General features: G+C 41.4%; 1 protein-coding gene across 1 annotated transcript in view; it reads right to left on the bottom strand.

Moving 5' to 3' along the window:
• Window positions 1-19,091, bottom strand: part of slc9a8 (solute carrier family 9 member 8) — an 88,091-nt gene that overhangs the window by 45,887 nt on the left and 23,113 nt on the right. Inside the window, exon 5 of the mRNA XM_084069900.1 lies at window positions 4,492-4,575. Coding sequence (XP_083926026.1) covers window positions 4,492-4,575 — 84 coding nt within the window. The remainder of the gene's footprint in view (window positions 1-4,491; window positions 4,576-19,091) is intronic.

Raw genomic sequence — 19,091 nt, forward strand, 5'->3', positions numbered from 1 at the left:
ACACAGCGCGGTGTAAACAAACAATAGGTAGGATGGCGAAAACACCCTCCAAAACAGATCATTGTGCCTGGACGGAAGAAGTGGAATTGTTAAGGATACTTGGAGAAATAGTCCTTCGTTTCCCAAGGATTGAAGATCCTGTTGGTAGGGGTGTTAAAACGTGATGATATGTGTCCTTGTGACGTCATACTGTATAGCAAATTTGTTTTAATACGGTATATATTTTTGGGGATTGGTGGTGAAAGTTATAGGAGTTCTTACTGTAAGATGTGTGATATAAAATGTGAGCTTACCATAATCACAGAAAGCATTAACTCACTGAGTGCCATTAACGTGTTTCACGTGTTTTTAGCGCTATCGCTCAACGTGCCATTAACGTGTTTGACGTGTTTTTAAAAAATTAGCATAAAAATGAAAAAAAGATTTTTTTTTTTTTTTTTTTTTTTTAAACATGTTCAGAACCCAAGATATCATCATCTGAAGGTGTGCAGCTCCATCCACTCCTTGTTTAACTTAGAACTGAAAAAGGCTGTATCTCGCTTCCTAAGCACTTTTTGTTTTTTGTGAAAAAAACTCTGGCACTGGGACAACATCATTTTTAAATATTTTTTGTTTATTCGTTTCTGTTCTTTTACATACTCATAGGTAGTAAAATTGAGTGCCAGAATTGTCAAGCGTTTAAAAAAAATAAAACATTCTGGCACTCAATGAGTTAATCATGTCTTCCAGTCACTTTCAGTTTAGAGTGACCAGCTGACGCTCATTGACGCTTGCTATATCGAATCAATATCGTGAGCCCAATATCGTGTATTGTATCGTATCGTGAAATTAGTGTATCGTGACACCCCTACCTGTTATGTTATGTTTATTTATTTGATATGGACATCACAATTACATTGGACGAAACCAGATGCATTGATTACAGTGTATATAGCACGAGCGTATATTTTCAACACCTGTCCATGTTAGGTAATAGTGGGCACGTTGTCGTCACATGTTTGACCCCATGTTGCCCAGTATTATCAATTTACATAGAGACGTAAGACGGAGGGAGCGTTTCCAAAGACCTCAACTCTTATTTCAACTCTTTTTAGATTTCAACCCTCAAACCCCATGGCACCATGACGTCATCCACATATGAAGTCCAATGAGCTTGCAGCTGTGAGGCACCAACATGGGAGAGTTTGGAAATATAAATGTGTGAGCGGTTTGCTAATAGGATTCATTCTGACATTAAACCAAGTTGAGATAACCGAGTTTTAAGTTCATTATATTAAACTACACTAAGGCTAGGAGTGAAATTCGTAGCCATGCTGTCGACCACGCGGAATATTGTTGTGACTGTCCTGCTCCTCGCCCTCCTCAGCCTGTTGTCGTCACCCGCGGAGGCCCGCATCACCGCTTACTCATCCGACGACAAAAATAGGACCTTTGACGATCGTCACCCGAGATTCGGCTGGTACGAACTCCCCTTTCCGCCTGAACGCGGCCTGAAGGGATCCCTCATTGGCACATGGACAGAGGACGCATGTGAGCTCATTGCCCCGCCCCCCTCCTCCAGCGGTTGTTTCATTGCGCTCATCAAGCACGATTCGCGGCTGTCACGCCGCCACACTGGCTGCGACTTCGTCACTCAGGTCCTCAACGCCCAGAGGTCCGGGTACAAGGCCGCCGTTGTTGTTCAGGATACGAATGATACGTACCTCCATATGGGATACAGCGATACGGAATGGATACAGATACACATCCCGTCTGTGGTTGTGACCGAGGAGACCGGCAGCTTTCTGAAACGCAACTATACGTATGACAAGGGCGGCCGTGTTGTCCTAACACCGCACGGCTCCCGGTTCTTCAAAGCCAAGTCCGCCGAGGTTGGCTTCGGCTACCTGGGGTTAGGCAGCATCCTGATCATCGTGGGGCTAGTACGGTTGGGGTTAGGTTTAGGGTTAGACAGGTTATTAACACTAACCCTTATAGCGGTAGGAGGATTAACTCTCACCCTAACCATAATACGGTTAGCAGGATTAACCCTAATCCCAATCCATTTGAAACTATTGACGCACGGAATAATCCTGGACGTGTTAGCTTTAATCTTCACGCTGTTCCTAACCAGAAAATATTGTACATCCTTTACCCTAGTGTTGGGATTTGGCCTGACGATAGCAGGGTTAATGTTTACTCAACCCCATCTACGCGGGTGCGCGTTAATGTCATGGTGGGTATTAGGGCTAGCAGCTCTCATCATGCTGGGAATCTACCCCTTCATCTTCGCGTCTGTCTCAGCTTATCTGGGGATGCCAGTGATCCATCCACTCCCACCCCCGAGAAGCAAGGACCTGCTGCTGAAGACACTGTACAAAACAGGGGGGTACCCGTACGATGCGTGCTCCATCTGCGGAGCACGGAGGGTGTACAAGCAAGGAGGCACTCTGGGGGTCCTGCCGTGTTCTCATGCCTACCACAGTGAGTGTGTGGAGCCCTGACTGGCCAACACGAATACGACCAGCTGTCGCATGTGCAGGCAGAACACAGAGATGTAAAGGTAGCTAGCGCTCCACCAAACAGACCACTAAAGGTTACTACAGACTGGCAGGCAGTCGAATGAAGTCGGGAGATCAGTCGGTTGGAAGGCGTGAAAAAAAGTTGATGAATGCACCCGAGAGCCGACACCGACAGAATCTACTATGGTGCTGAAGATAGCCTATGGCTTGATGTCACTTCCCTACAACTTGCGATCCGACACGACAGTGTACCCACCACCCATTCAACAGATGCTTTCCAACACTTACCACCGCCGACATCGGTGCTGTGGAGAGCTACCTTAACCGGGTGGAAATTTCTTAACCAACTGGGATGTCTTTAGATTGATATAATGGGATGTTTTTACATTGATATAATGGGATGTTTTGTTACATTGATATTACGGGATGAGTTTTTACATTGATATTATGGGATGAGTTTTCGAGGGATGATTTTTTATTTTGATATTACGAAATTCGTTTTTACATTGATATTACGGGATGTGTCCAGGCAGCAAGCATTCGCTCATGGATATGAAGCCAATATGGAAGTAATGAAAAATGGCCTAGAAGGTGTCGCTTATTCCCCTATACTCCGGCTGCAAAATAATGTTTATTCCATTTTGAATTTTGATTTGTTTTTTTATTTTTTGTTTCGCACATGGTAGTGTATTACAGTACATATAGTTCATATAAGAGGATAGTAATTCATTACATCGAATCAATGGTGACTTGACGCAACTTTACACTTTACGGTTTTATTACCGTAGTAATCATTGTCATAGCTACTTTATGTTTTCAATCGCTAGTTTCAAGTCTTCCCACAGCATGATATGCGTTTTTTTAATTAATAATGGTCCTATAAATTGTTTAATTGATGATAAAGCAGGTTATGTTTTCAGTTTGATTGGGTTCTACTGTATGAAGACCCGCCCTCGCTCACCCTTCCACCAAATAGCATTCGTTTCTGGTTTATTTTCCAGACCGGAAAATCCAAGATGGTGGATTTGAATTAGCTGAAAATGGTGGCCTCAAAACGGGCTGTAGAAACTATTTGTTCTTTTGTCCATATTGTTTGACAGTCTATAGATGCGTCTTACTCTTTACATTGATATTATGGGTGTTTTTACATTCATATTATGGGATGTTTTTCTGTTTTTGACATTAGCAGCGCCTGAATACCAAAACACACTCAAATACCGTTAGTCATCAAAGGCACTGCTTACTTCACACTGGGTGTAATTATTACTTTTAGTTCAATTAATTAAATGTTGAACCCGTGCACGGGTCCATTTGTTCATTTCTTAATGTTTTTTTTTATTATTATTCATTTTTTTTAAAGATATCTTTTGCGGCTTTTATGCCTTTATTTGACAGGAAAGTAGTCTGACAGGAAATGGGGAGAGAGATGGGGGGGTGACACACAGTAAAGGTCGTCGGGATCGGGAGTCGAACTCGCGACAAACTGTCAAGCTGGATTACCAGCGTATGTGGTATGCGCCTGCACCGCTATAGGCCAGCAGGCGCCCCTTTTTTTTAAATTATTTTTAATGTACTTTTATATATTTCTTAATGGTATTTTGATTATTTTTTAAGTACTTTTATATATTTCTCAATGTTTTTTTTCCCACATTTTCTTATTTGTTTCTATCCTCCTGTCTTTCAATCATTTCTTTTAAGCTTTAAAGCTGTAACACACTGAACTGCACTTGGTGTATGAAATGTGCTATATAAATATGGTACGTAAGCTACATAAAAAATGGTATTTATTAAATATAGTATATAATATTATTAAATATACAAATATTTTTTGACAAATCAAATGTTTTATGGTCATGATTTATATATATATTTTTTGGAAACCTCTATGGGAAAAATGAATGGGGTTTCTATCTGTGGAACCCACAAAATGACCGCCACTGCTATGCCCTATGCAAATAAAGATAATATTACAATGCACACACACACACACCTTGTGTAAAGAGTATCCAGACTCAAATATGATGGGTGGCAGCAGCAACAGGAAGAACATGTTGGGTCGAAACATCTCTTCTTCCTTCAGGAGAAACACACAAACAAACATACAAACTCACTGTTAAATTCACACTGTTCAGGACTGGGTAGAGCACCGTTTCCCAAACAGTGGGCAAACATACAGTATAAGGCTCATTATAAAGTATCCCATGCCTACATAGTACTTATGCCTAATTATGCATTGCTGTTGCCAACAACTTGTTATTTATCATTTGCTATTAATTGCTGCTGGATAACGTCACATTCTATTCCATGCTATGCATGCTGCTCAGGATGTGTCTCTGTAATGGTAAAGGGACAGTAGGTCATGGGACGTGGTCTGTTGGCATGTATCTGCGCACGTGAGCACACAGTATAGAGTTGCGCGCTGTGGCTGCTGCACGCATCAGAGAAAGTGCATGTCGGAGAGAGATTACATCAATTTGGTGTTAGACTCTGGAATATTGTATTGCAGAACCTTGTCGGGCTTTAGCACGACCGGGCTGGACTTTTGGCCCTGTGCAGAGAGAGCTCTAATGAGCGATATCTGTTCAGTAGTTAAAGTGGAAATTAATTTCCCGATTTATTTTATTTTTTTAACATCGTCCAAACAAAAAAAATCCAATTTCGATTCAAAATCGATGAATCGCACAGCAGCTGCGATATACGGTTGCTATTGGACATAAACCTTGTATTCCCCCTTGTATTTTCCATCTCAAAAGTGACATTTTGAATCTACAATTATAGCATTGTATGCATGCATGTACCTGTATGCATGTATGTACAGTATGTATGTATGCCAACACTTGTCGAGGGGGCATGCATGCATATGTACCGAGCCCAGCCATGCATGCATTCAAACATGCATACTCACCACATGCTCCGAGAGGACGCATGCATTATGTATCTACAGTATGTGGGCCTGTTGCAATGTTACACAACCGCCTAATCGCAATTAAAATAAATAATCAAAATAATAATTTAATCGTCATAATCATTTCCACGTTGAAAAATTGTCATACATTTCTCACTGTCACAATATTACATAATCGCCTATTATTATTTGAGATAATCACAATCCTTTCCATGTTGAAAAATGTATACGTTTTCACATATCATTTTTTTTTTATATAACAACGCATTGTAAGCTTGTAGATCTGCTATTTCCCGCAAAGGTTTTCCCCCGCATACTCACACATACAGTACATGTGTCCAAGAGGACGTATGCATTATGCATCCATCTTACAGTATGTACACTACTTCCATATCTCTGTGAGTGGACCAGCCTCAGTGACCTTTCCCTGCTCTAATCACGTGTGCAAACAGAATGCAATCATTGTTGCATTCTGGGATGAACGAACTGGCCGGGATCCCAGATCATCAGGGCCCCATCAGGACCGTCATGTGAACCCTGCGCCGCATTACACCGCTCTCTGACGCTCCCAGTGTGACTGCAGGATGATGCACCATGTGTGTGTGTGTGTGTGTGTGTGTGTGTGTGTGTGTGTGTGTGTGTGTGTGTGTGTGTGTGTGTGTGTGTGTGTGTGTGTGTGTGTGTGTGTGTGTGTGTGTGTGTGTGCTTGCATCCGTTCTAATTTATTACCACTGACCACTTATACTCCATTGTACGACAAAGTAGAAGTGGTTACACATACACACAGCTATTTTTGCTCTCTCTCTGTGTGTGTGTGTGTGTGTGTGTGTGTGTGTGTGTGTGTGTGTGTGTGTGTGTGTGTGTGTGCGCGCGCATTTTAACCCATTAAGGGCTGAGCGTCCGATTCTACAAAATTACTTCATATCCTAACAGTATGTTACTATATCAGTGGTTCTCAAACTTGTTCATGTCAAGGACCTCCACAATTATATGTATTTGGCCGCGGACCCCCATCTCAAAATGTTTTGTTCCAGGGACCCCCCAGAAGCAAAGATTTGAGTTAAAAAATGAGCAAATCTTTGAATATATGTATTTTTAAAGCGAACATTTTAACGATTTTTCAAAAATAGCAGATCTACGAGCTCATAGCACGGCACCGAGTGCCGTGCTATGAGCTTGTATATCTGCTATTTTTGAAAAATCTTAAAATGACACAGATGCGTTCCCAGTCTTAATGGGTTAATTGACATTAACCATGTGTAACAGCTTATGTACTTAAAATAGCAAAACTAGCCAATCTGCAAACTCAAAATGCCTCATGACGGAACAAAGGGTGAGCTTGTAGATCGGCTATTTTCACTCTATGTGTGTTTGTTTAGTCAGTATAATATATTTGCTTCATGTGTCTTTGCCTATAAATAACAACGGCTGAATTAAAATGGCAATAATATTCATGGGCATTGTGAGTGTGTGCGGACATTAATCTGTGTTTGTGAGTGAGTGTGTGCGCATGTGTGTGTCACTGACCATGTGCCTCAGTATAGTTGTGTGTGTGTGTCAAAACAGCGCATGCATGCATGCCTGCCTGCATGGGGGAAGTTGTGCGTTTGTGGGCCGTGGGTGCTGCACTGATGTCAGAGCAGCTCTTTGTCATAGAGGCAGATGGGCCGTGGCAGGCCCCTGTGTGTGTGTGTGTGTGTGTGTGTGTGTGTGTGTGTGTGTGTGTGTGTGTGTGTGTGTGTGTGTGTGTGTGTGTGTGTGTGCGCGCACGTGTCTCATCTTACATTATTTACTCTAGCAGCCAGTCAACAATATCACCCATTGTACTGTGTGTGGCAGGGGGTTCCCAAACTACCATGGACCCGTTCTTGGGCCGCACACCCGTTTGTACAGGTCGCAAGTAAAAAAAAATAAGTTTCCTATATTTACAAATATGTATCAAATATGTATCGCCCGACCGGCGTCGGGCGCTTCCGCTCATCCATGCACAGATGGGGCTTGACTAGTGCGACCTGTGAGCGTGGTGCAGAGGAACAGACAGCAGACCATGTCTTTTTGGAATGCCCGATGTATCGTATCGGTCTCCCAATGGGATGCATGATGGCCTGCTGTCTGTGGATGACGATACGGTGACGTGGCTGCTGGAGGTGTGCCCAGAAATATAGCCCCGGTGAACCCCCCAGGCCAGGGTGGTAAAATGATAGCCCCTCGGCCTAGTCCGTACCTGGGGCAGCGGAGAGAAATCACCTGACCCAAACGACAGAGAGAGTGAAAATAGTCACTATTTGTACAATAATACACAATTGTATTTCTGCAAGTTGTTATAAGGTTCTAAATATCAAATAGTACCTGCTTTCACATACGCTATCTGTATATCTTTATTTGTTCTATTTAACCTGTTTTCTATCACTTTCCCTTTGCTCTCACTCTAACCTCTTATCTTCTCACAGAATACTACAAAAACGATGGAACACTTCACACCAAAAGCACTAGAGCTATAAAAACATATAGTTTTAAAAATCATTCTAACTCAAGTGGATGGCCACACCACAACTCGACAATAAATCGTCGCTGTCGGGCAGAAACCTCTTATCTCCATATCTCATATCTCCAAAGGTCAGAACCTTTTGTGATTTTTTCGTAAATTAATGCCCTACTTGATCATACTACACTGTCACACAAAAAGAATCAAAAGTAGTAGTAGTACTACTTTGACAGTTTTTGAATTTGAATCCTGAAAGGTTTTGGAACTATGAGGTTTCCACCCGACAAAGACGAAATACAAAAGGTGCAACAATACAGTTCTAGTACGGTAATCGTTATAGTGCTCATTGTGAATGGCCCTTTTAAAACGCTGATGTGACAAATAAAACTGATTGTGATTCCATTGTGGGTCCACAGGGGAGACAGACACCAAATGTATCTTTCGGGTCTCGTGTTACATATTATTGAACCTACCCACCCAGTTAACAATCTCACCCATTGTATTGTGTGCGTGTGTGCGTGTAGGGAGCTGTTTCCGGCAGGTGGGGGGGGGGCCTATCCCCCTCCTCGCCACGCAGAATTGGGTGGGGGTGGGGTGGGGGACTGCAGGGGTTGTCATGCACTCTAGGGAGGGGTTTCCCCGGGTTTAGTGGAATTACGGTATAAGCCGAGGGCTGGCTACAGCCATGGACCTGTGAGGTTTTAGCAGTGGCATAAAGTAACTAGCTCCATTTACTCAAGTACTGTACTTTAAGCACAATTTTGAGGTATATTTACTTTACTTTGATACCTTCCTCTCGAGCTCAGCGGCAAATATGTTTCCATTTCTTTCTCAACACTTTTTACTAGAATTACAATTATAGTTACTTCAGCAGCTATAGATTATTAATGCAAAACATACATTAACCATTTAAGCCAGGTAAGCCCCCACTATATATTGTATAAAATTGTGTTGCATATTAAACTTTTTCATAGATAGCTTCATAGACATGTCTGACAGCACTGTCGATGTGTACTGTATTGTTGAGTTGGATTTGTGTTAATGTGTATTTTCAGGCAATTAACCACTTAGACCTTCAATACATGGTAAACTTGTGCTGCTCTTTTTTCCCCCTACCGCAAACCTCTTTGCTGAAAATAGCCGAGCTACAAGCTCACAACGCCGCTGTGAGCTTGTGAGCCTGCTATTTTCGGCTAAAGTTGCCCTCAGAATAGGTATGTTAGTGTTCAAGTGGTTAATGTAAAAGAAAGGTTCCTATCACACAAAGATTTTGCGGCCCCCCTTTAGTAACTCTGTTGAAGAACCCTGACTCAAGCCCTATGTTATACTTTGACTACTGCATGAATCCGATCTACAAGCTCAAAATGCTCAAAAAAGAAAACAAAAGGTTTGACAAATGTTGAAAACGTTTTGTGCTTTTACTTGGTACAGTAAGTATATGTTGATGCCAATACTTGCTACTTTAACTCAAGTCACACTTTGTATATAGGCCTTTTACTAGTAACCGAGTATTGCTATATTGTGGTATTGCTACTAACCAAAATGTAACAAAAATGTGTACTTCTGGTTTTAGAAATCCGGATGTGCCTCACATCGTGGTTTGTGATGACGTTGTTTGAGATGCGAGCCATCGACGTACTTGCGTACGTACAACACAATGCTGCAACCAACTACTGTGCCATTAACTCAAGGTCACGTGCAACAATGGGTTTTCATTGAACGCTAAGCGTTCAATGAAACAGAGAGTGAAACAGCAGCAGAGGAAGTGCACACTTCCTTTTCACAAGCACTAAGGCTTAACCACTTAAAACAGGTTTCTGCTTTAAGAGAAACAGACTTGCAGTTACAACTGCACTTGGTTTGGATGGCTTTATTTCCTGTCTACATCAGGGGTCTTCAACAGGGTTTTTTTTTCAGGCCAAGGACCCCTTAGCTGAGAGAGAGATGAAGCAGGGACCTCCACTACATATTGGATTCATGTTAAATGTGTGTTTTCAGACATTTAACCACTTAAACCCTCAATACTTTGTAAACTTGACCGTTGACTCTGTACTTGGTCAGCTAAACCAAACCTCTTCGCTGAAAATAGCAAGCTCACGACACGTTGTGAGCTTGTAGATCTGCTATTTTAGGCTAATGTTCCCCCCAGAATAGGGATGCAAGGTCTTATGTGGTTAATGTAAAAAATAAATAAAAATAAAGTCCCTATCACACATTGATTTGGCGGCCCCCCTGCAGTATCTCTGAGGACCCCCTAATGGTCCCGGACCCCCAAATATCTTCGCCAAAAATAGCCGATCTACAAGCTCACAACGGGCCGCAACTACGCAACCCTTTGTAAGCATGTAGATCGGCTATTTTTGTCAATGTCCCCACCTTCCCGCCCCGGAAGAGGGATGCTGGGTTTCATGTGGAAGGAAGTAGATTATAAAAAAGGTAACCGTTTTACTATAACTGTTTGTTTGTTTCGGGAAGAAAACGAGAGGCAAAGGTGAAGCAAAAGGCCATTCTTTTCTAGCACACTACGCATTCAGAGTTAACCCATTCAATCCGGGACGCATCTGTGTCATTTTAGATTTTAACTATTTTAACATTATTTTATACTTTGGCTATTCAAAAATAGCAGACATACTAGCTATTTTCTTTTTTATCGTGAAAATGTGTGCACATCTTTGAATATATATTGTTTAAATTGGACTTTTGTAACTCAAATCTTTGCTTCTGGGGGTTCCTGGAACAAAATGTTTTGAGATGGGGGTCGGCGGCCAAATACATATAATTTTGGGGGTCCGTGACATGAAAAAGTTTGAGAATCACTGATTACAGCAACATACGTTTTTTTTCAAAAAACTGTTAGGATTTAGAAAGCATTTGTAGAAATCCCCCGAAGCAAAGATGTGAGTTACAAATGTTCGCTTAAAAAATGTATACATTCAAAGATTTGCACAAATTCACGATAAAATAAAAATAAAAAGAAGATCTACAAGCTCATAGCGTGGCAGTCGGTGCCACACTATGAGCTTGTAGATCCCCACCCCCCGCCCGGAATAGGGATGCTGGGTTTCAAATGGTTAAGTTATGTTTCAGGGAAGGAAGTAGATTATAAAAAAGGTAACTGTTTTACCGTAACTGTTTATTTGCTTTGGGAAGATGAGAGATGACGTCTACATGATAGCATCAGAGTGTACACTACAAACAAGGTCTTTGCTTGGGGATTAAGTATGCTATTTAGGGTCTTAAATACAAATGTGTCAAAACCTGTCCTTACATCCTCCCACCTGCAAGTTCAAGGTTTTCTTTATTGTTATATATTGTGTACTTTGGGTACATAAGAGCGTAATTCTTTTGAAATTCTCTAAATTATAGGCAAGTTAGGTTAATCATAGATGCAATAGTTAAAGGAGCGGTGCATTGGTATAAGTGATATTTCTCTGTTAAAAAAAAACACAATAACAGGGGTCTCCCCAGCTCTTTAACCCATTTAGACCTGAGGCCGATTCTAAAAACGGCTTCTAAATCCTGACCTAAGTTTTCTGAAAAATGTCAAAAATGTAATCAAAAATTACAAAAAAGTTGCTATGTTGCTATGTACGCAAATGCAAAAGGGGTTCCCGCCCAAAATGGGTTAATAAACAGGGGAGAAAAAAAAGATTCCAGGTTGGGATTCAAATTTTATGCAATCAAGAGACACTTTTTTTTATCAGCTTTAGTTTTCTAATGTTTCAGTTCCAATTATTATACCTGCTAATTGTTTTGTTTCATCACTTTGTTGTTTCACTTCTTCATCTGAGAGTGTACAATTGCAACCAAGTGGACCCTTAACCCATTAAGACTGGTGAACGCATCTGTATCATTTTAGATTTCTTTGGCTATTAAAACATAGCAGATATACAAGCTCATAGCGCGGCACCGAGTGCCGCGCTATGAGCTTGTAAATCTGCTTTTTTTGAAAAATCGTGAAAATGTGTGCAAATCTTATATATATATATATATATATTTATATATATATTTTTAAGCGAACATTTGTAACTCAAATCTTTGCTTCTGGAGGTCCCTGGAACAAAATATTTTGAGATATTTTTTTTGGGGGTGGGGTTTTCTTTTTTTCAAGAAAACATTTTTAGAATCGGCCTCAGGTCTTAATGGGTTAAGGGTCCATTTGGTTCCATTTCAGTTAACACTGGGGATTTTACTGTGCAGTAAATCTCTTAGGCAAAGGTGAAGCAAAAGGCCATTATGTTCAAGCACACTACGCATTCAGACTTAACCCGAATAGAGAAGAATGCTTCGGGGGTGATGATTGCCCTCATCTTGACATTTAGCCCAGGTGGAGCTCCAGCCAAGCAGTGAAGGAGGTGAAAGTTCAACTATGAGGAATATTTTTCACATCTGGTGCAGAGGGGAAAAAGTGGGCCATGCATGCATGCCTGCACCACACCCCTGACATTTACAGCTGTACTTCTGCATGCTCGCCCGCCGTGCACACATGTTGACTAACAGCCACGATATGAGCAAACAGGTATACCCCAGGGTTGAATGAGCAAAGCATGCTGATCGTCTCTGTCGGGTGGAAACCTCATATATCCAAAACTGTTACTTGTTAGGATTCAAATTCAAAAGCAGCAAAAGTGGTAGATCCACATAGGCCTTTCACAATTATTACATACTTGTCTAATCGCAATTATTTGAGATAATCACAATTATTTTTTGCATAATCGTCATAATCGTTTCCTTGTTGAAAAATGTCCACACATTTTCAAATATAAAAAAAAACTGAAATAGCTGATCTACAAGCTTACAATGCGTCACACAGTGATGCGTTGTAAGCTTATTAGTTATTTTTAGTATAAAAAAAGTTAGTTATTAGTTATTTCTGCTATTTTTACATGTAAAAAATGTATTAAATATGTCAACAATTTATTTGTATTTAGGGTATTTGTCATATCTTCCCTATGAAATGTTTTATTAGAAACTCTAAAAGGCAAACAGAAATTACATTTGTATTCACATGTTCCAATGTTCAATGCCAAACACACAATTAAATCGCTAATCGCAATTATTTGAGTGACAATTAATCGTCAACTTAAATGTGTAATCGTGACAGCACTAGATCCAGAAGATCGAAACACGTCGCGGTTATAGATCTGCTACTTTTGATGCTTTTGTGTGACACTATAGTATGATCAAGTAGGGTATTAATTTATGAAAAACTAAACAAAGGTAGAAAATGGAGAGGTTTCCGCCCGACAGCAACGATATGCATAGCATACGGATATCCACATACCGTAGCTGTCGGGCAGAAACCTTGTAACTCCATATTTTACGGGGGGTTTCCGTAAATGAATGCCCTACTTTGTCGGAAAAGTGTCGCGTGCAAAAGTACGTGAAAACAGACGATCTACAAGCTCACGAAAGTGGTTCAAAGTGTGTATGTATGTATGTAGGTTTTTATAAATATTGAACCGATGAACACAAGAGCTTGCGACTAAATAATAACTACATTGGATCCAATGTATCTTTTTTGGACATACAAGGTTTCAGTTATATTCCGACAACATGGAATATGTGGACATCCATCTGCAAGCCAGAATACTGGCAGTAATAGAGGAGTCGTTTTAGGACACGTTAATACACAGAACCATTCTGAGACGCAGAGACGGAGCATCAGAGAGAAAACCAAATTACCCCAGACAAATCAATATGAATGTTTTTGTTGTTGTCTGTCTGCCAGACAGACACACACACTCACACACACACACACACACACACACACACCTCAATATTTAAACACATACCCCACACACACTAGCGCATGACACTTTGAATGTTTCGACTGCACACACAAACATATGCAAGCATAATGTATGTACAAACACATGTGAATATATATGTGATGGTGAACAGTGACACACATATTGCGCATATACACATGCAAGAGATAAATATTTAGGTCTGTTAACTTATTCACTGCCAAGGACGACTATGAGGACTTTTTTCCCAAAAAGGCCCAGACTGAGCTCTTCGCTAACACATGAGTGACCACTTCATCCCCAGATACACACAGAAGCAGGAGATCACGTGATCCCAAGATTTACTACTCCATCTACTTCCTGTTTAACCTCTTTGAGAAATAGCCTGTATCTCTGCTACTGTGTTTAACTATGTATTTTTGGCGAGACGTGCTATTTTCAACGGCCTAAGCCAACGGGAGGTCGCGGTGACATTTTTTTTGCGGAAGCATTGTGAAACCCTTTGTGATTAGCAACCATCAGGGGATTGATCATACAGAAGAATATTCTGAGACAACTTGAAAAGGTAAGAACATCGAAAAATCGCTGGCAGTGGTGATGATTTAATGATTTATTTATTTAACTATTATGGCAGTGAATGAGTTAATCAAACTAATGGATTAGTTTGATTAAGTGCTGCACCCCTATAACATTCTACAAACATTGATTATAAAAAGAGAGTCAAGAAAGGGACGTTGTAATGCACACTCTTCAACTGCACATGCATGTGCACGTGTCGTGCACGAGACGTGTATGTGTGTGTGAGATATCTGTGCGCTCCCCTCCCCATCTCGAGTGTGGGTTTTTCTGGGCCCTGGGGTTTGGTCTAAACGTCATTAGGGAATGACAGACTCTCTCTGGAGACAACATTCTAAAAGACAGGGTGACGAAACCTTCAAGAAATGATTTATCACACAACTGTTTGAGTCTGAGGAAAAAAGATGGCAGAACTTGACCTAAATGACAAAACACTGCTAATGCTAAAGACGGAGGAGAAGACGCAGCTGAAAGAGGATGGAGTGATGAGAGAGAGAGAGAGAGAGATACAGTAGACTTTCTCTTAGGATGCAGGCTCCCTTGAGGCTGTACATTGACACACAGTAGTGACATCACAACCACGTAAGGGGGAAAAAAGCCCCCCTGAAACTACAATTAAAATCACTCTCCCTCCATCTCTCTCTCTCTCTCTCTAGATCTATTCTGAGAGTACGTCCCATTTCTACAGGGGCTTAGCGAACGCCACTGCAGCCCAGTCAGTGTACTGTAAAGGAAAACCGCTGGTAGCATCATCATGCCAAAGCACAATCTATGAATTACAGAATGGATTCAAAGAAGAAAAAAAAAAATCACTGGGGGTACGTTGAAACTCTACAATGGAGGATCAAAAGAGGCGCACACCCACTTTCCATTTAAAGGCAGATGCTGAACGGCCACCAGGTGGGAAAAACCAAGCTGCACGTGTTGGACGAGGAGGAGCTGAGAATGAGGGAGTCTGACGTGGTACAGCAGTCCACAAATGATTTAGGGGGGGTCCCCAAATGATGAGCTTAACGTGCAACATTGTTTTCTTACTCAACAGTAAACAAACCAACATACAGTATACGTGTATACAGTTTATCTGCACATTTCTAAATTGACAATTTAAGGACTTTGAAGATCTACATTTTAATCCCACGATTTTGTAACCTATTTTTCACCCAGTGCCAATGCCTGAGCTGTAATCCTGGGCGCTACTCTCCCTCTGCCAGCCTGGGGAGAGCCCCGAACTGAGCTCATGCTTCCTTCAACGCATGAGGAGTGAGCAGGCCGCTTTTTATCACCTGACAGGGGGGAGTTTCCCCGGTAGGACGTAGTGCGTGGAAGGAACATTCCAACCAGTTCCTTTTCCCTCTACCAGGCGCCCCGGCTGACGAGGGGGAGGCATTATAGAGACCAGGATTACTGCATGTTTTTTGTGAGGGTACCTACCCTCAAAAAAAAGAAAACGGCCTACTGCAGACCGGTCTGGCCCCAAGCCAGGCGTTTTAAAGAAACCAAAATGTGGAAGAGCCAATCATATGCAGCGTCTGTCAATCACAGGACCCTGAGTGCATTTTTGATAGGCTCTATGCACAGCAGCCATTTTGGAGAGAAATTGTGCCTCTTCTTACTTCCTTAACAGGTGTTACCATTAGTATAATTGGTAACACATGTGAAGGAAGCAAGGAAGGGGCCCAATTTCTGTCCAATATGGCTGCTGTGCATTTCTGCAAAACGCCCACCCAGCGCTTTGGTGGTCAGACCGGTCTGCAGAAGACACATGATGTTGTGAATTCACGCAACCTGGATGGTTCACCAGGCTAGTTACACCCAGTGGTGGGTAAAGTACTCAAATGATTTACTTAAGAAAACGTATCGATACTGCAATGCATAAATACTCTGTTAAAAGTCAAAGAATTCAAAATCAAAAATTTACTTGAGTAAAAGTACAAAAGCATTGGTATCAAAATGTACTTAAAGTACCAAAAGTAAAAGTACTCATTATGCAGAATGTCCCATTTCAAGTTTTCAAATGTATAAAAAAATCTCTTGAAAATAGCAAATCTACAAGCTCACAATGTGTCACATCGCAACGCATTGTGAGCTTGTAGATCGGCTATTTTGAAATGGTTGAAACTTATATAGGGCTGAAGTGGTTAATGTACGTTTTGTATTAATAATCAAAATCAAAAAGTAAAAGTAAAAGTATTAAAAATGTAAAATACTCAAATAAAGTACAAATACCTCAACATTGTACTTAAGTACAGTACTTGAGTAAATGTAAGTAGTTACTTTACACCTGACCACTGGTGTGCTTTACTGTGCAATATCTTTCTTGTATCTATCTGTGGTGCAATATTTGAATAATTTTACTGAATTGTAGATATATGAAGTACATATTTTATTTATTTTTAGATATCAGAGCTTTTCACACTTTCTACACCCTGAAGATAGGCGCAAGCTGTATTTTCAGGTTTCTCATTGAAATACAAGGCCTTGTACAAACCTACCCCGAGTGCCTGGACCTGGATTTTTCATACCCTTCTTTGGTCATGATTTTTCTTTTCCCCTGAATATTATTCCCTCCCATGAGCACCGGTGGTTTGAGGGATACCAGTAGCACTCCTGTAACTTCTCTCCCCTGCATATTTTATTTCTTTGCTCATTGTTAACTCAAATCTTTGAAGGTCTTCTGGAGGTCCCTGGAACAAAACATTTTAGAAGGGGGGGTGCACGGCCAAATATAAAATAACGTTTGAGAACCACTGATATAGCAATATACGTTTTTTTAGAAAACCGTTTTAGAAGGCATTTTTTTAGAATCAGCCTCAGGTCTTAACTCATTCACTGCCAGAATAAATACAAACATAAATCATCCACTGCCAGCGATTTTTCGATTTTCTTAACTTTTGAAGTAGTCACAGAATATTTATCTCCAGTATTTTCGATCCCCTGATCGTTGCTAATCACAGGGTTTCACTGTGCTTCGACAAGAAAAAAAGAAAATGTCATTGTGACCCCCCGTTCGCTTGTTATAGGATGTTGAAAATAGCATGTCTCGTAAAAAAAATACATAGTAAAACACAGGCCGATTTCCCAAATACGTTAACCAGGAAGTGAATGGAGCAGTGCATCTGGGGATAAAATGGTCACACACGTGTTAGCGAAGAGCGCCATCTAATGGAAACACCAAAAAACACAAAAAGTCGTAAAAAAACGGCCTTGGCAAGCTGGGCCTTTGGAAAAAAAAGTCGTCAAAATTGTCCTTGGCGGTGAATTAGTTAATGGGTTAAGCTGACTCTGGCAGCTGCGCTCAAGAAGAACTGATATGCATATTCGTGCAAATGGGGGCGAATAAATAAAGTCTCTTGCATCTTGAGCACAAGAAGAGGAGGACTGGTGGCTGTTGGAGGGGATGATGAAGGGAGCAGGGTAGCAGAGAGCCAGGGATGACAGGATGCTGCCTGCCTGCCTGCCTGCCTGAAGGCCTTCTGTGGCCTGGCTGCTGCTGCTTGCTTATAGCAGGGCTGTTATCCTGGAGGTTGGAGCTAGCCTGACTCACTTCACTGTCAGCTTGGCTTCAGAAACAAGGCTACGGCTGGAGGAGATGGAGAGCCCACTTTCAAGATGGTTAGGGGGGGGGGGGGGGGGGGGGCCAGAGAGCGAGCGAGAGAGAGAGAGAAGAGATATATGAACTTGCACCAAGACGAGAGTGCATCAGAGGGTGAGAGTGAGATGATCTCAAACTTTGTATTTATTTGAAGGACCCCCCAGTTTGATATGAATTAGGTCAGTGGTTCTCAACCTGTGGGTCGGGAACCCCAGGGGGGGTCCCCACATGATTTGACAGTGAAGAGACAATTTTAGGACTTTTAAGACATTTTTAATACAAAAAAAAAGAAGAAAAAAGACCATTACTGCATCCAAAGTAATAAACAAACTAAACTATAAAAAGTGGTCAAACATCGGTCAAATTACATAAGAGGCAGAAATTGTGAATATAGCCGATCTACAAGCTCACAACGCCTCGTGTTGCAAGGCGTTGTGAGCTTGTAGATCTGCTATTTTCACAATTTGTATCTGTGGAACCGAGTCAAACAAAATGTAATGCCTCAACTCCTACATTCCAAGTGCTTGTCAGGGTGTGTGTGGGGGGGGGGGTCCCCAGTTCAAATATGATTATTTTGGGCGGTCGCAGCCTGAAAAGGTTGAGAATCAGTGCATTAGGCCACATGCCTCCTATTTAATACTTGCGGGCAGGAGGTGTCTAGCTCCGCAGTTAACTTTTTCTTTCTTAATTCTTACCTTTCTTTATTTTTCTGCTGTGACTCATAACTTCTGGCCAGGCTTGGCACTTTATGGAGTCATAGTCTTTCATTGTGTATAGTGTATTAGTCCGTGTTATTTCTTACCCGTGTATTGCTGTATACTCTCCTTACTCTGTATACCTGTCACCTTGCAACTCTTAACCGTTGTGCTGCCTCTGGGGAAATCCCCCCGGCATGAGATCAATAAAAAGGTATCTATGTATCTATACCATACCATCTTTTTTAATCTCACGGAACCCAATTTACACAGTAACAATAAAAAAAATAAGTGTTTATTTAACTCTAAGAATGTACAAATGGAACTCCATGTGCACTCTCAGAGTTACATAGCCGTAAAGGATCCATTTGGACCCCTGGAGGTCCCCGGACCTCACTTTGAGAACCAGTCAAAGTGAACCAGAGAGCGAGTGAGAGAGAGCGCAATACATTCACAATTGAGTCAGAAGCCGTCCATTAACTTTGGATGGCCAAGGCATTGACCATAGGAAAGTGCAGCACAGTACGCACATTTGCCAAAGGGGCTGCGCTGCGGCGCGGTTGAAAAACAATCATGTTGACAGTGTC

This window comes from Gymnoscopelus microlampas (assembly GCF_963454915.1).
Source record: "Gymnoscopelus microlampas genome assembly, chromosome: 10".
NCBI lineage: Eukaryota > Metazoa > Chordata > Actinopteri > Myctophiformes > Myctophidae > Gymnoscopelus > Gymnoscopelus microlampas.